The sequence below is a fragment of the Zootermopsis nevadensis genome, unplaced genomic scaffold (assembly GCF_977971745.1).
Source record: "Zootermopsis nevadensis isolate Lab colony 2312 unplaced genomic scaffold, Znev_1.0 Znev_ptg000025l, whole genome shotgun sequence".
In the NCBI taxonomy this organism is placed as follows: domain Eukaryota; kingdom Metazoa; phylum Arthropoda; class Insecta; order Blattodea; family Termopsidae; genus Zootermopsis; species Zootermopsis nevadensis.
In genome coordinates, this window is record NW_028259157.1 from 9,896,952 (window position 1) to 9,921,677 (window position 24,726).

The following is a 24,726-nucleotide window of genomic DNA, read 5'->3' on the forward strand; positions in this document are numbered from 1 at the left end:
ATGTTGCATGCGGAGACCGTGTCTTGCAGAGTTTGGGTGAGGCGGAGTTCGGGTCTAGGAGAGACCGGATGTGGTAGGACTGAGACTAGCAGAGACTGCGTCCGGGAGTGAATGTGTGATGCAGAGACCGTCTGTTGCAAAGGCTGTGCGTCAGAGTCCGGGTTTAACAGAGACCGTGCATTGACGTACAGACACTAGCTGACGTGTTCTCCTGAAGACGGAATGAGAAACGTTTTGAAAATTTTTCGAAAAATAAAAAACAATGGTGGAAAATGTCTAAAAAGCGCACAAAACCAAAAAATTTCGAACAAATTTTAAGTAGAAATTTTTAAAAAAAATATTTGTGCGCCATTTGGACAATTTTCAGCATTTTTTGAAAATTTTGGAAATTTAATTTTTTCAAAACACTCCCCTCCCGTTATCCGCTAGAATCAGTGTCTGCCTTATCGCCTGCAAGGTTCTAGTCCTGTACAGAGACTGACTGCATCCGGCAGATAGCGAGTGCTGCGGAGACTGTCTTGCAGTGTCTGTGTGAGGCGGAGTCCGGGTCTGGAAGAGACAGAATGTGACAGGACAGACACTAGCTGACGTGTTCTCCTGAAGATGGGATCGGAAAAATTTTGAAAATGTATAAAAAGCGCACAAAACCAAAATTTGTTGAAATTTTTGGAATTTTTTAAAAAAACCTTCGTTTTGTGCGCCATTTGGACAATTTCCAGCATTCCGCCCACCCCGCGCCCACATTTGCTATAATAAAATCTATGAGAATTTTTTTTTATTTTTTTGGTAAATTAGTGACACAAACTTTCTTTCGAGGTAAATATATTTCTCGTACAGTGGCAATGCAAATGGCTGTAGTCACCCCGTCACCAGCCAATCACAGTGTCAGTCGATTACTTGTCGGATTGGAAGTTGCAGCTCTCTGCCGTGGTAAGTCGTCTCGTTCATGCAGTGTAAAGAATTTGTAAGTCTGTTAAAATTAATCACGAGAGCACAAAGTGTTTCATTTTAAATGAGATCTAGTTTAATTGTAAATAATATTTCGATACCATTCAGATTCATATAACACTAAATAACTAAAAAAAATCATGAAGTTTTATAAATTATTCCGAAATGAACACGATTTCTTAATCATCAGGATGAATAAATGAGATAGAAGAATAGCTGTAATACACCATCTTGGGCTTTAAATAGACGTTGCTTTGGAAGACATTTGCCCTCGTAATTATTAGTTAACGTACAAACTGTGCAGATTCTCCATTACCTGTGTTGCCACTGTATAGAGATGGTATTGAACAGTGCTCAAACATTGGGTCGACAAGATGTTATGTTTATAGCGATAACATGAATAAAAATAAACATTATATTTACCATGCGTATTGGAATTAAGTTAGTCTTTGAGAGAAGTGTGTTAAATATACAATCTGTTTTCGACCAAAGTTTGTGGAAAATAATCTGCCCATTCTAAGAAAATGTTTAAAAATGTTGGCTTAAAGTAAAATAGGTCTTTAGTGCGATTAAATGTTTTCTCGCTATAATCTGTTAAGAAATGCACAAAGCACTGAACACTGCAATCAGTCCCTCTGTACGACAGAAACGACCTTCATTCTCAGTGCACGGTTTAAGAGGTAACAGGAAGAGAAATTAACATTATATCTTTCATGTGTGTTGAATGCAGGCGCACTGTATAACCCCTGTTTAATAACGAGTTAATAGGGAAAAGGTCTTGGAAGTAATATGGCTATTCTTCATAAAAGGAAAGAAAGTTTGAACTATAAGAGTTCTGTTAATGTAAAACAAGTCTGGTAATAAATTCAAACGTTTTATAATAAATTATTAGGAAATATATTTACATGAATTGAATTATGCTATGCCGAGAGTTTTTAAATCACTGAATTGTTTTTGTTGGTCAATAAAAAGGTAGATATTTTAACGAACGGTATATTCTTTTGTCTTGACATGTTGTATTAATTTGTCTTCTATATCGTTAAATAGAAGTTAATAATGAACTGAGTAGAACTATTCATTCATATAAAAATATCTTGATCAATATATAATAAAAATATGAAGAACTAGCTAGGTATATGATTTAAATTATGACACATTTAATATTTTTTCTATAAAAAGGGTGTTTCTTATAAGCATGTCATATACATGTCAAGTGTCTCGCGATTTTGAGAACTTCGACAAATTTTACATGTAGCGAATAGTGACTAAATCACTGGCAAAGTTACATGAGAATTCAATATGAGATAAAGTAGACTGCACGTGACAGGTTTTAATTTCCTAAAGGTTTAAAACGTTGCTTCGGCAATAAATGGATATTTGTGCATAAAATAGTATACTACATCTATTTAATATTATTATGAGAATGAACATTGTAGTAACTCGGCTGTTCCATCTACATTGAGGGCGTTGGTTAGTGCAGACAATTCGTTACTTTGTATTATAAATATGTTACATTTTAATGGCTCACATGTGCATGACAACTTGTGAACAGTTTTATGAGGAGTTTAATTCTTTCAGAAATCGCAATGAACAACAAGAAGAGTCCTAAATGTCTGATAAGACTTACTCAACGGAAGATCTGCAGACTGATAGTATGTCGGATTTTAATATGGACTAAGAAACTTCGCAAGGCTGAAAGGCGTGAAACCGGAGATAGACTACGAGTCATTCACGCTGTACGGAGTCAGTGCCTTGAACTGCGAAAAGTGCTGACTTCGCTGCAGGAGTCAGACGGCAGGATGCTAAGTGAATATTCCCTAAGAGCTGTTGCCCTCATTATTGAAGACAATGATATCCCAGGTCACTCCCGAGAAGGTACCGTGCCATGGAGAAATCAGTACGAAGAAGTCTGTATGTATATGCTCAGAAATGTGTTTCTGCCTTGCTTAGAAGAGTGTAACATCAAGAAGTTTGGGTCCGAATTCGTACATGGATTAATGTCGCAATCGCTTCATACAATTACACATATCACTCGTTTGATTCTTCCAGATAACACAAGTAATCCAGTCTCACAGATAATTTATGACGAGCTCCCCAAATTGACAATGCTGCAAGAAATTATATGGAAGTTTACTTGCACAACACGTATAATAGCGGTGTTGGCGAGAAATTGCAGATTGCTCAGGAAACTTGACGTCGCCTGTTCTATAAATGTTACTAATAATTGTGTAGAGGATTTACTGAATATGGAGAGTTTGGAGATACTCAATGTGGGAGGAACTGGTATTTCCGAGAAAAGTTATGCTCTGCTCCTTTCAAGATTGCCACGAATTCAGAGTTTTTTTTGGAAAGGTCGAGCGGATGATGTCTTTAGATATATTACTAGGGCATCTCTTCCTTTAATAAATGAGTTCAGTGGTGTAGTTACAGATGCATCCTTATTGGTAAGAATGTGTCCACATGTCAAAACCTTGGCAGTTTATTTACAAAGTCGTAATTGTTCGGAGCTGGTAAATTTGTCTGACTTAGTGGTTTTGGAATTATCTCCATGCAATTATAACACTACTAACATGGGCACCGTAATTGAAAACATGGGCATTAGACTTACAAGATTAATTATGATTCAAGTCGCGAATGTTGATATTGTTCAAATAATTACTTCTTGTTCCGTGTTGAAAATTCTCGACCTCAGATATTGTCGAGTTATAACGCCGGAAAATTTCAGTTTATCTCCGGAATTGCCACATTTTACAAGCGTGAATGAAATTATTCTTTCAAAAAACCAAGATTTCAGAGATTTCCACAAGTACCTGGTACATTACGTTAATTTGGAAGTGTTCCATGCTCACCATGTTGCAGAAGTGGATCATGCAATTATTTCTGCAATTTTAAATGCCGGTGGCTTTAGAAAACTCACTAAAATTGTTCTCGCTTTTTGTGGGCATCTTAAATTAGACACGGCCATGCTGTTGATACAGAAGTGTGACTATTTGACTTTTTTGGGGAATATGAATACTTGGCGCGATTTCAGTGAAGACGATAAGCAGACGTTGCTTGATTGTATTAAAGTTAATAACCTCGCAATGTTTGCATATGTGGAAGCTATGAATTAAATGTAAGACATTGACATGGAAAAGTTGTTTTTACATTGAAATTTACCCTGTTTTACTTTTGCTACATATTTTATTGTTTTATAACCAGTAAGATAACATGAGAGTAACTTAAAAATTGTTGTATTTAAGAATTAAGTGACCATTTTGTATTTGATGTAATTATGTGCAAATAATTTTTTTAATAAATTATAGCGCCATGTAGTCTGGTAGAAGTTCATGAACGTTTCAGAGGTCCTTGCTGCCTCCATCATCAGGGTGACATGCTACACGGCGCCACAGCTCAGAAGGTAGCCATGTTCGTATTCACCGCCGTGAAAACCTACTCAGTTATGTTCCATTTCCATTTTCTTTGTATTTGTTTTACATTGTTATGCTGAATCTATAATGTCAGGGTGATTAAGTTGAGAAGAATGAGATGGGCTGGGCATGTAGCATGTACAAGAATTGTGCACCGGGTATTGATCGGGAAACCTGAAGGGAAGAGACCGCTGGGGAGACCTAGACGTAGATGGGAGGATAATCTCAGGCGGGATCTATGGGAGATAGGAGTTGAAGGAGACTGGATTTTGTTGGCCCAGGACAGGGTCCGGTGGAGGGCTTTGGTTAATTCGGTGATGAACCTTCGGGTTCGGTGAGCCATCTAGTTAGTTAATTACCTGACTCTGAAGTTGGCTTTTGCAGTTGTGTCAGCATCTTAAAATAAAGGATTGAATTATTATTATTATCCGATCTCTTCACCACTTTTAGGGTATGTACTTCCATGTACCTTAGAGAAACCTTGTCCCTAAGGTACATAATGCAGCAGCTATTTCCGAAATACGTTTTGCTTTTAATACGTGTTACATGTATTATATTTTATTCTTAGAGATGACTACATATTTTACGACAGCATCTTTCGAATGATGTGTGAAGTTCCCAAAATTGCAGTTTTCTGAAGTTCCCTGACGTCGTGTTCGCCCGGGATGTTGGCCAAATACGTTCTGAGTGACCTGGAGACAGTTCCAGTTGCCCCTATAACTACTGGGATTATTTTTGCTTACATTGTTATTATATTTTATTGTATTTACTTTATTTTCCTTGGGCTGTATCTGTAATAAGCCGTCTGGCTGGTGATGCAGCACTCTAATAATAAATAATTGAATTATTATTATTATTTGAAATTGTCCATTGAGTGTGGAGCATCTTAAATAAATAATTTTAATTTATTATTTTCACACGTTTGCCGTATTTATTCGTGTGATCCTGGTGGTTTTTGTGATGCAGAATGAAACATTCTGTATGCCTAGTAACAATTACACAGACTTTAACCATTCAAGTACTCCTTGCCGGATTGGTAGACTGTGAGAGCATGCACAGATGGAAGCTTACTTTATGGTCGGAGCACTAAGATATAGTCATTGCTGCGCCATCTCTCGGATTCTTATTATACTACTTGGACCACGAGACCTTTTAACAGAAATCGAGCCGTGTGGTCTGCTAAAACAAGATGCCTGTATTCTGGGTTGTTGCACCGTGTAGTCTGGTAGAAGTTTACGGGCCTTTCAAAGGTTCTTGCTGTCACCATCATCAGGGACTGATTTTGGAGGCATCAAGTACCTTCATAACATCACGATTTAAGATGATGTCCAGATGGCAGTATATTCAAGAGGACTATTCCTGACATCTAGCGGCAAATACCCCAGACGTGAGGCACTGCGCAAAACCACACATCGTAGTATCGCTGGTTGCTTATTAGGATTAAAAAATGATGTATTGATCTAATCAGCGATTGGAGGGTGGACGTAGTGAATGTGTTTCTTTTTCAAAGGTGATTATGAATGTTAAGCTTCCCTGTGTGTGGTCTTGTTTGAGCTGAATTAGTACATTACACGAACGGGATTGTGAGTTGATATAAATAATATATTTAAAGTTGTTTGCATGTATGAAACTCTTACCGAATTTTTGTTCGTCATAATGATGTGATAGTGTAAAGTGTCAGTAGTTATGTTACGTTATACGAGGTTATACAAGCATTACAATACAAAAGCAAATAAACAAAGAACTGAAAACATAAATGTACAATATTGATTTATTGCAAAATAACTCATAAGTAAAAAACTAAATATTATAGATTAGTAAAATAATAATTAAACTAAATTACGTTGTACAGTAAAGGTAGAATAGTCTCTGATAGACCTAGTAGGTATGCATAGACTAGCTGTATCAAAAACAGATGAGCAAATAATTTTGCCTTTAAAACCATTCACGAGGAAAAGAGCGTCCAAAAGCCTCCTCCTTAAATGTAACGATAAGAAATTTAATCTGACTAATATATCATCATAATTATAGGCACAAACGCCATTAAAGAATCTAGCGTAACATAGAGGTACAAATTTTAGTTATAGGAATAACACTGGAGCTAATGGTAGTTGTGTTAGAGAGAGAGGTATCTGTGGAAGTGGTGGTGACTGAGGCAGCAGGTTCTTTGAGAAATCAATAGTTGTGCAGCACATCTATAAATTCCCACCTTTTAAGGGACTAATTGCCCTCTTGATGTACCATCTCTGCACCCTATCCTGAGCCATTTCACATCTGAAAGGTTTATTTAATGTTTGCTTTTTGAAGAAGCCTCCATGCCTGCCCATTGCATATAGGAGACTCCAAACTCGCCTATTATTGTGACTATATAAATTGTTTCATGCCGTCTTCATGTGCTTTTTCAAAGTTTTGATGTCTGCCTTTTATAACGGCTGTAACGAGGCCACAATTCCTGTCCGTGACTGTAAAAAGCCTCCCTGCCAGATCTTTTTAAGGACAGTATAGAGGCCTCCATACATGTTTATTATTAACATATGTAAATGAATAGTGTGCACTAGTATGAATACGAATCCTGCACTTATGATTTCAGAGCTAGTGTACAGGATAAAGGATCATATGATACTGACCTACAGCATCACTTCAAGTGGCCTGTGGAGCATATCAGTAAGTAACTTACAGCTGAATATTGTTTACTTGAATACTTCCAGACGGACGTACTCCTCCACAACTTCATTTCTGGATGATACAAAAACAACAACAAAACGTTCACCCACACAAAATCATGTTAAGCACGACATACATATACAGAACAACTTCGAATACGATATTAAAAATACAATGAAATCTGGAAGAAAATATTATTTGAAATCTGATACACATCTGACTAAAAGTTGCATTTAAGAAATTATATTTAAGTTTATATAATTTTATACACCTGAAGATGGTTCTTTTAGAACTGAAACATGTCGTGTAAAAAGTGATGATCTAATGTAAATCGAACATTTCGATAGAGAACATCATTAATATATTTTAAATATTTAAATGTTAATTATAGTAATATTTTAATATTTAATAGGAATTTTATTGTGATTAGACTGACAAGATTTAAACAAATATATATTTATCACAATATGATGCAACTTTATCATCTCATTACAGCTGAATGTCTGAGGCACTGCATATCAGTTATCATGGTGCTTGTTTCATTCAGTTTGATTTTCTTGAACAGGTAGTTCATAATTTGGTAGGACTGTAGTGTGAACAATAGTCACTAAAACAGGTGTCAAGACCCTGGAATGTTTGAGTAAGACTACGGTAATTTCCTGGCACTTGGAAATTTAGGAATCTCCACAGGGTGGGTTCAATCAAGTCAGTAGCTGGGGATTTAGAGAAGTACAAGCTAGATTTAGTGAGGTTATGTTGGAAGGGGAGTGTACTGAATGTGCATGCCCTAACTGAGGATAAAGATGACACAAAGGATAATTTTTTACAATGAACTAGAACAAGTACTTGAAGAGTTCCATAGGTACTATATGAATATATGAAAATTTTGGTAGGATATTTCAATGCAAATGGAGAGAAATTTTTTTTAATTTGCTTATTGGTAAGGAAAGTCTACATGAAGTTAGTAATGTAATGGGTCAGAGTAGTAAATTTAGCAAACTTAATAAAAAAAACCAATTGTCTCTTACCATGACAATAAATTAACTATTTATAATCTTGAAGAAAGTCTATTCCTGAGTTAAAAGACAAACACTTTACAATATCTTGCTTGAATCTGGTTTACCTGAGAAGCTCTTTAGGCTAATTAAAATGTGTTTCAGTGTGAAACCTGTAGCTAGATTCATGTAGGTAAACATCTGTCTGATACATTTCCTAATCAGAATTGCCTTAAACAAGGACATACACTGTCACTGGTGATTTTCAGTTTTGCCTTAGAATATACCATTAGGAAGGTCGAAGAAAATCAGAGTGGTTTGGAATTGAATGGGACAAATCAGCTTTTGGTCTATGCTGATAATATTAAACTGTTGGGCAATAATATAAATACTATAACAAGTAAGAAAAAGAAACAATCTTAAGGGCTAGGAATGTTGGTTTAGAAATAAATGCAGAGATATCAAAGTATATGATCATTTCTCAGCATCAGAATTTAGAACAAAAGCAGTCTGACACACCTGGGCTCTCAGACACGGCACGTCAGAGCCGTGTCACACAGAGACCTGTCCCTGCAGAGACCGAGTCAGGCACAGACCGCATTCGTCAGAGACACAGTACATCAGAAACAGTCTGATAGAGACCGGTCCTGCAAGGCATCAGGTGGTAGAAATTTTGAAAAATTTCAAAATTTTCAAAGAATCAAAAAATGCTGGAAATTGTCCAAAAAGCGCACAAAACCAAAGAAATTTGAAAAAATTCACATTGAAGAATTGCCAATTTCAATGAGAAGCCCAGGTGCAGGAGACAAACGTAAGGCAGAGACAGGGTTAGGCATTCACCGAGTTTGGCAGGCATCTCTTGGGGATAGTTTAGAAAAAAATATTCAAATTTTACAAAATTTAAGAAAAATTAAAAAATGCTGTAAATTTTCTGAAAATCGCACAAAACCAAACATTTTCGTAAATTTTGGAAAAATGTTGCATGCGGAGACCGTGTCTTGCAGAGTTTGGGTGAGGCGGAGTTCGGGTCTAGGAGAGACCGGATGTGGTAGGACTGAGACTAGCAGAGACTGCGTCCGGGAGTGAATGTGTGATGCAGAGACCGTCTGTTGCAAAGGCTGTGCGTCAGAGTCCGGGTTTAACAGAGACCGTGCATTGACGTACAGACACTAGCTGACGTGTTCTCCTGAAGACGGAATGAGAAACGTTTTGAAAATTTTTCGAAAAATAAAAAACAATGGTGGAAAATGTCTAAAAAGCGCACAAAACCAAAAAATTTCGAACAAATTTTAAGTAGAAATTTTTAAAAAAAATATTTGTGCGCCATTTGGACAATTTTCAGCATTTTTTGAAAATTTTGGAAATTTAATTTTTTCAAAACACTCCCCTCCCGTTATCCGCTAGAATCAGTGTCTGCCTTATCGCCTGCAAGGTTCTAGTCCTGTACAGAGACTGACTGCATCCGGCAGATAGCGAGTGCTGCGGAGACTGTCTTGCAGTGTCTGTGTGAGGCGGAGTCCGGGTCTGGAAGAGACAGAATGTGACAGGACAGACACTAGCTGACGTGTTCTCCTGAAGATGGGATCGGAAAAATTTTGAAAATGTATAAAAAGCGCACAAAACCAAAATTTGTTGAAATTTTTGGAATTTTTTAAAAAAACCTTCGTTTTGTGCGCCATTTGGACAATTTCCAGCATTCCGCCCACCCCGCGCCCACATTTGCTATAATAAAATCTATGAGAATTTTTTTTTATTTTTTTGGTAAATTAGTGACACAAACTTTCTTTCGAGGTAAATATATTTCTCGTACAGTGGCAATGCAAATGGCTGTAGTCACCCCGTCACCAGCCAATCACAGTGTCAGTCGATTACTTGTCGGATTGGAAGTTGCAGCTCTCTGCCGTGGTAAGTCGTCTCGTTCATGCAGTGTAAAGAATTTGTAAGTCTGTTAAAATTAATCACGAGAGCACAAAGTGTTTCATTTTAAATGAGATCTAGTTTAATTGTAAATAATATTTCGATACCATTCAGATTCATATAACACTAAATAACTAAAAAAAATCATGAAGTTTTATAAATTATTCCGAAATGAACACGATTTCTTAATCATCAGGATGAATAAATGAGATAGAAGAATAGCTGTAATACACCATCTTGGGCTTTAAATAGACGTTGCTTTGGAAGACATTTGCCCTCGTAATTATTAGTTAACGTACAAACTGTGCAGATTCTCCATTACCTGTGTTGCCACTGTATAGAGATGGTATTGAACAGTGCTCAAACATTGGGTCGACAAGATGTTATGTTTATAGCGATAACATGAATAAAAATAAACATTATATTTACCATGCGTATTGGAATTAAGTTAGTCTTTGAGAGAAGTGTGTTAAATATACAATCTGTTTTCGACCAAAGTTTGTGGAAAATAATCTGCCCATTCTAAGAAAATGTTTAAAAATGTTGGCTTAAAGTAAAATAGGTCTTTAGTGCGATTAAATGTTTTCTCGCTATAATCTGTTAAGAAATGCACAAAGCACTGAACACTGCAATCAGTCCCTCTGTACGACAGAAACGACCTTCATTCTCAGTGCACGGTTTAAGAGGTAACAGGAAGAGAAATTAACATTATATCTTTCATGTGTGTTGAATGCAGGCGCACTGTATAACCCCTGTTTAATAACGAGTTAATAGGGAAAAGGTCTTGGAAGTAATATGGCTATTCTTCATAAAAGGAAAGAAAGTTTGAACTATAAGAGTTCTGTTAATGTAAAACAAGTCTGGTAATAAATTCAAACGTTTTATAATAAATTATTAGGAAATATATTTACATGAATTGAATTATGCTATGCCGAGAGTTTTTAAATCACTGAATTGTTTTTGTTGGTCAATAAAAAGGTAGATATTTTAACGAACGGTATATTCTTTTGTCTTGACATGTTGTATTAATTTGTCTTCTATATCGTTAAATAGAAGTTAATAATGAACTGAGTAGAACTATTCATTCATATAAAAATATCTTGATCAATATATAATAAAAATATGAAGAACTAGCTAGGTATATGATTTAAATTATGACACATTTAATATTTTTTCTATAAAAAGGGTGTTTCTTATAAGCATGTCATATACATGTCAAGTGTCTCGCGATTTTGAGAACTTCGACAAATTTTACATGTAGCGAATAGTGACTAAATCACTGGCAAAGTTACATGAGAATTCAATATGAGATAAAGTAGACTGCACGTGACAGGTTTTAATTTCCTAAAGGTTTAAAACGTTGCTTCGGCAATAAATGGATATTTGTGCATAAAATAGTATACTACATCTATTTAATATTATTATGAGAATGAACATTGTAGTAACTCGGCTGTTCCATCTACATTGAGGGCGTTGGTTAGTGCAGACAATTCGTTACTTTGTATTATAAATATGTTACATTTTAATGGCTCACATGTGCATGACAACTTGTGAACAGTTTTATGAGGAGTTTAATTCTTTCAGAAATCGCAATGAACAACAAGAAGAGTCCTAAATGTCTGATAAGACTTACTCAACGGAAGATCTGCAGACTGATAGTATGTCGGATTTTAATATGGACTAAGAAACTTCGCAAGGCTGAAAGGCGTGAAACCGGAGATAGACTACGAGTCATTCACGCTGTACGGAGTCAGTGCCTTGAACTGCGAAAAGTGCTGACTTCGCTGCAGGAGTCAGACGGCAGGATGCTAAGTGAATATTCCCTAAGAGCTGTTGCCCTCATTATTGAAGACAATGATATCCCAGGTCACTCCCGAGAAGGTACCGTGCCATGGAGAAATCAGTACGAAGAAGTCTGTATGTATATGCTCAGAAATGTGTTTCTGCCTTGCTTAGAAGAGTGTAACATCAAGAAGTTTGGGTCCGAATTCGTACATGGATTAATGTCGCAATCGCTTCATACAATTACACATATCACTCGTTTGATTCTTCCAGATAACACAAGTAATCCAGTCTCACAGATAATTTATGACGAGCTCCCCAAATTGACAATGCTGCAAGAAATTATATGGAAGTTTACTTGCACAACACGTATAATAGCGGTGTTGGCGAGAAATTGCAGATTGCTCAGGAAACTTGACGTCGCCTGTTCTATAAATGTTACTAATAATTGTGTAGAGGATTTACTGAATATGGAGAGTTTGGAGATACTCAATGTGGGAGGAACTGGTATTTCCGAGAAAAGTTATGCTCTGCTCCTTTCAAGATTGCCACGAATTCAGAGTTTTTTTTGGAAAGGTCGAGCGGATGATGTCTTTAGATATATTACTAGGGCATCTCTTCCTTTAATAAATGAGTTCAGTGGTGTAGTTACAGATGCATCCTTATTGGTAAGAATGTGTCCACATGTCAAAACCTTGGCAGTTTATTTACAAAGTCGTAATTGTTCGGAGCTGGTAAATTTGTCTGACTTAGTGGTTTTGGAATTATCTCCATGCAATTATAACACTACTAACATGGGCACCGTAATTGAAAACATGGGCATTAGACTTACAAGATTAATTATGATTCAAGTCGCGAATGTTGATATTGTTCAAATAATTACTTCTTGTTCCGTGTTGAAAATTCTCGACCTCAGATATTGTCGAGTTATAACGCCGGAAAATTTCAGTTTATCTCCGGAATTGCCACATTTTACAAGCGTGAATGAAATTATTCTTTCAAAAAACCAAGATTTCAGAGATTTCCACAAGTACCTGGTACATTACGTTAATTTGGAAGTGTTCCATGCTCACCATGTTGCAGAAGTGGATCATGCAATTATTTCTGCAATTTTAAATGCCGGTGGCTTTAGAAAACTCACTAAAATTGTTCTCGCTTTTTGTGGGCATCTTAAATTAGACACGGCCATGCTGTTGATACAGAAGTGTGACTATTTGACTTTTTTGGGGAATATGAATACTTGGCGCGATTTCAGTGAAGACGATAAGCAGACGTTGCTTGATTGTATTAAAGTTAATAACCTCGCAATGTTTGCATATGTGGAAGCTATGAATTAAATGTAAGACATTGACATGGAAAAGTTGTTTTTACATTGAAATTTACCCTGTTTTACTTTTGCTACATATTTTATTGTTTTATAACCAGTAAGATAACATGAGAGTAACTTAAAAATTGTTGTATTTAAGAATTAAGTGACCATTTTGTATTTGATGTAATTATGTGCAAATAATTTTTTTAATAAATTATAGCGCCATGTAGTCTGGTAGAAGTTCATGAACGTTTCAGAGGTCCTTGCTGCCTCCATCATCAGGGTGACATGCTACACGGCGCCACAGCTCAGAAGGTAGCCATGTTCGTATTCACCGCCGTGAAAACCTACTCAGTTATGTTCCATTTCCATTTTCTTTGTATTTGTTTTACATTGTTATGCTGAATCTATAATGTCAGGGTGATTAAGTTGAGAAGAATGAGATGGGCTGGGCATGTAGCATGTACAAGAATTGTGCACCGGGTATTGATCGGGAAACCTGAAGGGAAGAGACCGCTGGGGAGACCTAGACGTAGATGGGAGGATAATCTCAGGCGGGATCTATGGGAGATAGGAGTTGAAGGAGACTGGATTTTGTTGGCCCAGGACAGGGTCCGGTGGAGGGCTTTGGTTAATTCGGTGATGAACCTTCGGGTTCGGTGAGCCATCTAGTTAGTTAATTACCTGACTCTGAAGTTGGCTTTTGCAGTTGTGTCAGCATCTTAAAATAAAGGATTGAATTATTATTATTATCCGATCTCTTCACCACTTTTAGGGTATGTACTTCCATGTACCTTAGAGAAACCTTGTCCCTAAGGTACATAATGCAGCAGCTATTTCCGAAATACGTTTTGCTTTTAATACGTGTTACATGTATTATATTTTATTCTTAGAGATGACTACATATTTTACGACAGCATCTTTCGAATGATGTGTGAAGTTCCCAAAATTGCAGTTTTCTGAAGTTCCCTGACGTCGTGTTCGCCCGGGATGTTGGCCAAATACGTTCTGAGTGACCTGGAGACAGTTCCAGTTGCCCCTATAACTACTGGGATTATTTTTGCTTACATTGTTATTATATTTTATTGTATTTACTTTATTTTCCTTGGGCTGTATCTGTAATAAGCCGTCTGGCTGGTGATGCAGCACTCTAATAATAAATAATTGAATTATTATTATTATTTGAAATTGTCCATTGAGTGTGGAGCATCTTAAATAAATAATTTTAATTTATTATTTTCACACGTTTGCCGTATTTATTCGTGTGATCCTGGTGGTTTTTGTGATGCAGAATGAAACATTCTGTATGCCTAGTAACAATTACACAGACTTTAACCATTCAAGTACTCCTTGCCGGATTGGTAGACTGTGAGAGCATGCACAGATGGAAGCTTACTTTATGGTCGGAGCACTAAGATATAGTCATTGCTGCGCCATCTCTCGGATTCTTATTATACTACTTGGACCACGAGACCTTTTAACAGAAATCGAGCCGTGTGGTCTGCTAAAACAAGATGCCTGTATTCTGGGTTGTTGCACCGTGTAGTCTGGTAGAAGTTTACGGGCCTTTCAAAGGTTCTTGCTGTCACCATCATCAGGGACTGATTTTGGAGGCATCAAGTACCTTCATAACATCACGATTTAAGATGATGTCCAGATGGCAGTATATTCAAGAGGACTATTCCTGACATCTAGCGGCAAATACCCCAGACGTGAGGCACTGCGCAAAACCACACATCGTAGTATCGCTGGTTGCTTATTAGGATTAAAAAATGATGTATTGATCTAATCAGCGATTGGAGGGTGGACGTAGTGAATGTGTTTCTTTTTCAAAGGTGATTATGAATGTTAAGCTTCCCTGTGTGTGGTCTTGTTTGAGCTGAATTAGTACATTACACGAACGGGATTGTGAGTTGATATAAATAATATATTTAAAGTTGTTTGCATGTATGAAACTCTTACCGAATTTTTGTTCGTCATAATGATGTGATAGTGTAAAGTGTCAGTAGTTATGTTACGTTATACGAGGTTATACAAGCATTACAATACAAAAGCAAATAAACAAAGAACTGAAAACATAAATGTACAATATTGATTTATTGCAAAATAACTCATAAGTAAAAAACTAAATATTATAGATTAGTAAAATAATAATTAAACTAAATTACGTTGTACAGTAAAGGTAGAATAGTCTCTGATAGACCTAGTAGGTATGCATAGACTAGCTGTATCAAAAACAGATGAGCAAATAATTTTGCCTTTAAAACCATTCACGAGGAAAAGAGCGTCCAAAAGCCTCCTCCTTAAATGTAACGATAAGAAATTTAATCTGACTAATATATCATCATAATTATAGGCACAAACGCCATTAAAGAATCTAGCGTAACATAGAGGTACAAATTTTAGTTATAGGAATAACACTGGAGCTAATGGTAGTTGTGTTAGAGAGAGAGGTATCTGTGGAAGTGGTGGTGACTGAGGCAGCAGGTTCTTTGAGAAATCAATAGTTGTGCAGCACATCTATAAATTCCCACCTTTTAAGGGACTAATTGCCCTCTTGATGTACCATCTCTGCACCCTATCCTGAGCCATTTCACATCTGAAAGGTTTATTTAATGTTTGCTTTTTGAAGAAGCCTCCATGCCTGCCCATTGCATATAGGAGACTCCAAACTCGCCTATTATTGTGACTATATAAATTGTTTCATGCCGTCTTCATGTGCTTTTTCAAAGTTTTGATGTCTGCCTTTTATAACGGCTGTAACGAGGCCACAATTCCTGTCCGTGACTGTAAAAAGCCTCCCTGCCAGATCTTTTTAAGGACAGTATAGAGGCCTCCATACATGTTTATTATTAACATATGTAAATGAATAGTGTGCACTAGTATGAATACGAATCCTGCACTTATGATTTCAGAGCTAGTGTACAGGATAAAGGATCATATGATACTGACCTACAGCATCACTTCAAGTGGCCTGTGGAGCATATCAGTAAGTAACTTACAGCTGAATATTGTTTACTTGAATACTTCCAGACGGACGTACTCCTCCACAACTTCATTTCTGGATGATACAAAAACAACAACAAAACGTTCACCCACACAAAATCATGTTAAGCACGACATACATATACAGAACAACTTCGAATACGATATTAAAAATACAATGAAATCTGGAAGAAAATATTATTTGAAATCTGATACACATCTGACTAAAAGTTGCATTTAAGAAATTATATTTAAGTTTATATAATTTTATACACCTGAAGATGGTTCTTTTAGAACTGAAACATGTCGTGTAAAAAGTGATGATCTAATGTAAATCGAACATTTCGATAGAGAACATCATTAATATATTTTAAATATTTAAATGTTAATTATAGTAATATTTTAATATTTAATAGGAATTTTATTGTGATTAGACTGACAAGATTTAAACAAATATATATTTATCACAATATGATGCAACTTTATCATCTCATTACAGCTGAATGTCTGAGGCACTGCATATCAGTTATCATGGTGCTTGTTTCATTCAGTTTGATTTTCTTGAACAGGTAGTTCATAATTTGGTAGGACTGTAGTGTGAACAATAGTCACTAAAACAGGTGTCAAGACCCTGGAATGTTTGAGTAAGACTACGGTAATTTCCTGGCACTTGGAAATTTAGGAATCTCCACAGGGTGGGTTCAATCAAGTCAGTAGCTGGGGATTTAGAGAAGTACAAGCTAGATTTAGTGAGGTTATGTTGGAAGGGGAGTGTACTGAATGTGCATGCCCTAACTGAGGATAAAGATGACACAAAGGATAATTTTTTACAATGAACTAGAACAAGTACTTGAAGAGTTCCATAGGTACTATATGAATATATGAAAATTTTGGTAGGATATTTCAATGCAAATGGAGAGAAATTTTTTTTAATTTGCTTATTGGTAAGGAAAGTCTACATGAAGTTAGTAATGTAATGGGTCAGAGTAGTAAATTTAGCAAACTTAATAAAAAAAACCAATTGTCTCTTACCATGACAATAAATTAACTATTTATAATCTTGAAGAAAGTCTATTCCTGAGTTAAAAGACAAACACTTTACAATATCTTGCTTGAATCTGGTTTACCTGAGAAGCTCTTTAGGCTAATTAAAATGTGTTTCAGTGTGAAACCTGTAGCTAGATTCATGTAGGTAAACATCTGTCTGATACATTTCCTAATCAGAATTGCCTTAAACAAGGACATACACTGTCACTGGTGATTTTCAGTTTTGCCTTAGAATATACCATTAGGAAGGTCGAAGAAAATCAGAGTGGTTTGGAATTGAATGGGACAAATCAGCTTTTGGTCTATGCTGATAATATTAAACTGTTGGGCAATAATATAAATACTATAACAAGTAAGAAAAAGAAACAATCTTAAGGGCTAGGAATGTTGGTTTAGAAATAAATGCAGAGATATCAAAGTATATGATCATTTCTCAGCATCAGAATTTAGAACAAAAGCAGTCTGACACACCTGGGCTCTCAGACACGGCACGTCAGAGCCGTGTCACACAGAGACCTGTCCCTGCAGAGACCGAGTCAGGCACAGACCGCATTCGTCAGAGACACAGTACATCAGAAACAGTCTGATAGAGACCGGTCCTGCAAGGCATCAGGTGGTAGAAATTTTGAAAAATTTCAAAATTTTCAAAGAATCAAAAAATGCTGGAAATTGTCCAAAAAGCGCACAAAACCAAAGAAATTTGAAAAAATTCACATTGAAGAATTGCCAATTTCAATGAGAAGCCCAGGTGCAGGAGACAAACGTAAGGCAGAGACAGGGTTAGGCATTCACCGAGTTTGGCAGGCATCTCTTGGGGATAGTTTAGAAAAAAATATTCAAATTTTACAAAATTTAAGAAAAATTAAAAAATGCTGTAAATTTTCTGAAAATCGCACAAAACCAAACATTTTCGTAAATTTTGGAAAAATGTTGCATGCGGAGACCGTGTCTTGCAGAGTTTGGGTGAGGCGGAGTTCGGGTCTAGGAGAGACCGGATGTGGTAGGACTGAGACTAGCAGAGACTGCGTCCGGGAGTGAATGTGTGATGCAGAGACCGTCTGTTGCAAAGGCTGTGCGTCAGAGTCCGGGTTTAACAGAGACCGTGCATTGACGTACAGACACTAGCTGACGTGTTCTCCTGAAGACGGAATGAGAAACGTTTTGAAAATTTTTCGAAAAATAAAAAACAATGGTGGAAAATGTCTAAAAAGCGCACAAAACCAAAAATTTTCGAACAAATTTTAAGTAGAAATTTTTAAAAAAAATATTTGTGCGCCATTTGGACAATTTTCAGCATTTTTTGAAAATTTTGGAAATTTAATTTTTTCAAAACACTCCCCTCCCGTTATCCGCTAGAATCAGTGTCTGCCTTATCGCCTGCAAGGTTCTAGTCCTGTACAGAGACTGACTGCATCCGGCAGATAGCGAGTGCTGCGGAGACTGTCTTGCAGTGTCTGTGTGAGGCGGAGTCCGGGTCTGGAAGAGACAGAATGTGACAGGACAGACACTAGCTGACGTGTTCTCCTGAAGATGGGATCGGAAAAATTTTGAAAATGTATAAAAAGCGCACAAAACCAAAATTTGTTGAAATTTTTGGAATTTTTTAAAAAAACCTTCGTTTTGTGCGCCATTTGGACAATTTCCAGCATTCCGCCCACCCCGCGCCCACATTTGCTATAATAAAATCTATGAGAATTTTTTTTTATTTTTTTGGTAAATTAGTGACACAAACTTTCTTTCGAGGTAAATATATTTCTCGTACAGTGGCAATGCAAATGGCTGTAGTCACCCCGTCACCAGCCAATCACAGTGTCAGTCGATTACTTGTCGGATTGGAAGTTGCAGCTCTCTGCCGTGGTAAGTCGTCTCGTTCATGCAGTGTAAAGAATTTGTAAGTCTGTTAAAATTAATCACGAGAGCACAAAGTGTTTCATTTTAAATGAGATCTAGTTTAATTGTAAATAATATTTCGATACCATTCAGATTCATATAACACTAAATAACTAAAAAAAATCATGAAGTTTTATAAATTATTCCGAAATGAACACGATTTCTTAATCATCAGGATGAATAAATGAGATAGAAGAATAGCTGTAATACACCATCTTGGGCTTTAAATAGACGTTGCTTTGGAAGACATTTGCCCTCGTAATTATTAGTTAACGTACAAACTGTGCAGATTCTCCATTACCTGTGTTGCCACTGTATAGAGATGGTATTGAACAGTGCTCAAACATTGGGTCGACAAGATGTTATGTTTATAGCGATAACATGAATAAAAATAAACATTATATTTACCATGCGTATTGGAATTAAGTTAGTCTTTGAGAGAAGTGTGTTAAATATACAATCTGTTTTCGACCAAAGTTTGTGGAAAATAATCTGCCCATTCTAAGAAAATGTTTAAAAATGTTGGCTTAAAGTAAAATAGGTCTTTAGTGCGATTAAATGTTTTCTCGCTATAATCTGTTAAGAAATGCACAAAGCACTGAACACTGCAATCAGTCCCTCTGTACGACAGAAACGACCTTCATTCTCAGTGCACGGTTTAAGAGGTAACAGGAAGAGAAATTAACATTATATCTTTCATGTGTGTTGAATGCAGGCGCACTGTATAACCCCTGTTTAATAACGAGTTAATAGGGAAAAGGTCTTGGAAGTAATATGGCTATTCTTCATAAAAGGAAAGAAAGTTTGAACTATAAGAGTTCTGTTAATGTAAAACAAGTCTGGTAATAAATTCAAACGTTTTATAATAAATTATTAGGAAATATATTTACATGAATTGAATTATGCTATGCCGAGAGTTTTTAAATCACTGAATTGTTTTTGTTGGTCAATAAAAAGGTAGATATTTTAACGAACGGTATATTCTTTTGTCTTGACATGTTGTATTAATTTGTCTTCTATATCGTTAAATAGAAGTTAATAATGAACTGAGTAGAACTATTCATTCATATAAAAATATCTTGATCAATATATAATAAAAATATGAAGAACTAGCTAGGTATATGATTTAAATTATGACACATTTAATATTTTTTCTATAAAAAGGGTGTTTCTTATAAGCATGTCATATACATGTCAAGTGTCTCGCGATTTTGAGAACTTCGACAAATTTTACATGTAGCGAATAGTGACTAAATCACTGGCAAAGTTACATGAGAATTCAATATGAGATAAAGTAGACTGCACGTGACAGGTTTTAATTTCCTAAAGGTTTAAAACGTTGCTTCGGCAATAAATGGATATTTGTGCATAAAATAGTATACTACATCTATTTAATATTATTATGAGAATGAACATTGTAGTAACTCGGCTGTTCCATCTACATTGAGGGCGTTGGTTAGTGCAGACAATTCGTTACTTTGTATTATAAATATGTTACATTTTAATGGCTCACATGTGCATGACAACTTGTGAACAGTTTTATGAGGAGTTTAATTCTTTCAGAAATCGCAATGAACAACAAGAAGAGTCCTAAATGTCTGATAAGACTTACTCAACGGAAGATCTGCAGACTGATAGTATGTCGGATTTTAATATGGACTAAGAAACTTCGCAAGGCTGAAAGGCGTGAAACCGGAGATAGACTACGAGTCATTCACGCTGTACAGAGTCAGTGCCTTGAACTGCGAAAAGTGCTGACTTCGCTGCAGGAGTCAGACGGCAGGATGCTAAGTGAATATTCCCTAAGAGCTGTTGCCCTCATTATTGAAGACAATGATATCCCAGGTCACTCCCGAGAAGGTACCGTGCCATGGAGAAATCAGTACGAAGAAGTCTGTATGTATATGCTCAGAAATGTGTTTCTGCCTTGCTTAGAAGAGTGTAACATCAAGAAGTTTGGGTCCGAATTCGTACATGGATTAATGTCGCAATCGCTTCATACAATTACACATATCACTCGTTTGATTCTTCCAGATAACACAAGTGATCCAGTCTCACAGATAATTTATGACGACCTCCCCAAATTGACAATGCTGCAAGAAATTATATGGAAGTTTACTTGCACAACACGTATAATAGCGGTGTTGGCGAGAAATTGCAGATTGCTCAGGAAACTTGACGTCGCCTGTTCTATAAATGTTACTAATAATTGTGTAGAGGATTTACTGAATATGGAGAGTTTGGAGATACTCAATGTGGGAGGAACTGGTATTTCCGAGAAAAGTTATGCTCTGCTCCTTTCAAGATTGCCACGAATTCAGAGTTTTTTTTGGAAAGGTCGAGCGGATGATGTCTTTAGATATATTACTAGGGCATCTCTTCCTTTAATAAATGAGTTCAGTGGTGTAGTTACAGATGCATCCTTATTGGTAAGAATGTGTCCACATGTCAAAACCTTGGCAGTTTATTTACAAAGTCGTAATTGTTCGGAGCTGGTAAATTTGTCTGACTTAGTGGTTTTGGAATTATCTCCATGCAATTATAACACTACTAACATGGGCACCGTAATTGAAAACATGGGCATTAGACTTACAAGATTAATTATGATTCAAGTCGCGAATGTTGATATTGTTCAAATAATTACTTCTTGTTCCGTGTTGAAAATTCTCGACCTCAGATATTGTCGAGTTATAACGCCGGAAAATTTCAGTTTATCTCCGGAATTGCCACATTTTACAAGCGTGAATGAAATTATTCTTTCAAAAAACCAAGATTTCAGAGATTTCCACAAGTACCTGGTACATTACGTTAATTTGGAAGTGTTCCATGCTCACCATGTTGCAGAAGTGGATCATGCAATTATTTCTGCAATTTTAAATGCCGGTGGCTTTAGAAAACTCACTAAAATTGTTCTCGCTTTTTGTGGGCATCTTAAATTAGACACGGCCATGCTGTTGATACAGAAGTGTGACTATTTGACTTTTTTGGGGAATATGAATACTTGGCGCGATTTCAGTGAAGACGATAAGCAGACGTTGCTTGATTGTATTAAAGTTAATAACCTCGCAATGTTTGCATATGTGGAAGCTATGAATTAAATGTAAGACATTGACATGGAAAAGTTGTTTTTACATTGAAATTTACCCTGTTTTACTTTTGCTACATATTTTATTGTTTTATAACCAGTAAGATAACATGAGAGTAACTTAAAAATTGTTGTATTTAAGAATTAAGTGACCATTTTGTATTTGATGTAATTATGTGCAAATAATTTTTTTAATAAATTATAGCGCCATGTAGTCTGGTAGAAGTTCATGAACGTTTCAGAGGTCCTTGCTGCCTCCATCATCAGGGTGACATGCTACACGGCGCCACAGCTCAGAAGGTAGCCATGTTCGTATTCACCGCCGTGAAAACCTACTCAGTTATGTTCCATTTCCATTTTCTTTGTATTTGTTTTACATTGTTATGCTGAATCTATAATGTCAGGGTGATTAAGTTGAGAAGAATGAGATGGGCTGGGCATGTAGCATGTACAAGAATTGTGCACCGGGTATTGATCGGGAAACCTGAAGGGAAGAGACCGCTGGGGAGACCTAGACGTAGATGGGAGGATAATCTCAGGCGGGATCTATGGGAGATAGGAGTTGAAGGAGACTGGATTTTGTTGGCCCAGGACAGGGTCCGGTGGAGGGCTTTGGTTAATTCGGTGATGAACCTTCGGGTTCGGTGAGCCATCTAGTTAGTTAATTACCTGACTCTGAAGTTGGCTTTTGCAGTTGTGTCAGCATCTTAAAATAAAGGATTGAATTATTATTATTATCCGATCTCTTCACCACTTTTAGGGTATGTACTTCCATGTACCTTAGAGAAACCTTGTCCCTAAGGTACATAATGCAGCAGCTATTTCCGAAATACGTTTTGCTTTTAATACGTGTTACATGTATTATATTTTATTCTTAGAGATGACTACATATTTTACGACAGCATCTTTCGAATGATGTGTGAAGTTCCCAAAATTGCAGTTTTCTGAAGTTCCCTGACGTCGTGTTCGCCCGGGATGTTGGCCAAATACGTTCTGAGTGACCTGGAGACAGTTCCAGTTGCCCCTATAACTACTGGGATTATTTTTGCTTACATTGTTATTATATTTTATTGTATTTACTTTATTTTCCTTGGGCTGTATCTGTAATAAGCCGTCTGGCTGGTGATGCAGCACTCTAATAATAAATAATTGAATTATTATTATTATTTGAAATTGTCCATTGAGTGTGGAGCATCATAAATAAATAATTTTAATTTATTATTTTCACACGTTTGCCGTATTTATTCGTGTGATCCTGGTGGTTTTTGTGATGCAGAATGAAACATTCTGTATGCCTAGTAACAATTACACAGACTTTAACCATTCAAGTACTCCTTGCCGGATTGGTAGACTGTGAGAGCATGCACAGATGGAAGCTTACTTTATGGTCGGAGCACTAAGATATAGTCATTGCTGCGCCATCTCTCGGATTCTTATTATAGTACTTGGACCACGAGACCTTTTAACAGAAATCGAGCCGTGTGGTCTGCTAAAACAAGATGCCTGTATTCTGGGTTGTTGCACCGTGTAGTCTGGTAGAAGTTTACGGGCCTTTCAAAGGTTCTTGCTGTCACCATCATCAGGGACTGATTTTGGAGGCATCAAGTACCTTCATAACATCACGATTTAAGATGATGTCCAGATGGCAGTATATTCAAGAGGACTATTCCTGACATCTAGCGGCAAATACCCCAGACGTGAGGCACTGCGCAAAACCACACATCGTAGTATCGCTGGTTGCTTATTAGGATTAAAAAATGATGTATTGATCTAATCAGCGATTGGAGGGTGGACGTAGTGAATGTGTTTCTTTTTCAAAGGTGATTATGAATGTTAAGCTTCCCTGTGTGTGGTCTTGTTTGAGCTGAATTAGTACATTACACGAACGGGATTGTGAGTTGATATAAATAATATATTTAAAGTTGTTTGCATGTATGAAACTCTTACCGAATTTTTGTTCGTCATAATGATGTGATAGTGTAAAGTGTCAGTAGTTATGTTACGTTATACGAGGTTATACAAGCATTACAATACAAAAGCAAATAAACAAAGAACTGAAAACATAAATGTACAATATTGATTTATTGCAAAATAACTCATAAGTAAAAAACTAAATATTATAGATTAGTAAAATAATAATTAAACTAAATTACGTTGTACAGTAAAGGTAGAATAGTCTCTGATAGACCTAGTAGGTATGCATAGACTAGCTGTATCAAAAACAGATGAGCAAATAATTTTGCCTTTAAAACCATTCACGAGGAAAAGAGCGTCCAAAAGCCTCCTCCTTAAATGTAACGATAAGAAATTTAATCTGACTAATATATCATCATAATTATAGGCACAAACGCCATTAAAGAATCTAGCGTAACATAGAGGTACAAATTTTAGTTATAGGAATAACACTGGAGCTAATGGTAGTTGTGTTAGAGAGAGAGGTATCTGTGGAAGTGGTGGTGACTGAGGCAGCAGGTTCTTTGAGAAATCAATAGTTGTGCAGCACATCTATAAATTCCCACCTTTTAAGGGACTAATTGCCCTCTTGATGTACCATCTCTGCACCCTATCCTGAGCCATTTCACATCTGAAAGGTTTATTTAATGTTTGCTTTTTGAAGAAGCCTCCATGCCTGCCCATTGCATATAGGAGACTCCAAACTCGCCTATTATTGTGACTATATAAATTGTTTCATGC

The 24,726-nt window shown here is 36.4% G+C and overlaps 1 protein-coding gene across 10 annotated transcripts in view; it reads left to right on the forward strand.

Annotated features, from left to right (window-relative positions):
* Positions 1-24,726, forward strand: part of LOC110835591 (uncharacterized) — a 39,470-nt gene that overhangs the window by 8,232 nt on the left and 6,512 nt on the right. For 4 of the 10 annotated variants that reach the window (XM_087355967.1, XM_087355968.1, XM_087355970.1 and 1 more), the window contains 5 exons: positions 2,527-5,941; positions 6,949-7,022; positions 11,519-14,933; positions 15,941-16,014; positions 20,511-23,925. In XM_087355967.1, coding sequence (XP_087212093.1) covers positions 2,527-4,061 — 1,535 coding nt within the window. In that variant the 3' untranslated portion in view covers positions 4,062-5,941; positions 6,949-7,022; positions 11,519-14,933; positions 15,941-16,014; positions 20,511-23,925. Of the gene's footprint in view, positions 1-779; positions 965-1,786; positions 1,806-2,526; positions 5,942-6,948; positions 7,023-11,518; positions 14,934-15,940; positions 16,015-20,510; positions 23,926-24,726 lie in introns of those variants that run through there. The other 6 variants (XM_087355963.1, XM_087355964.1, XM_087355966.1 and 3 more) reach the window with 6 other exon arrangements.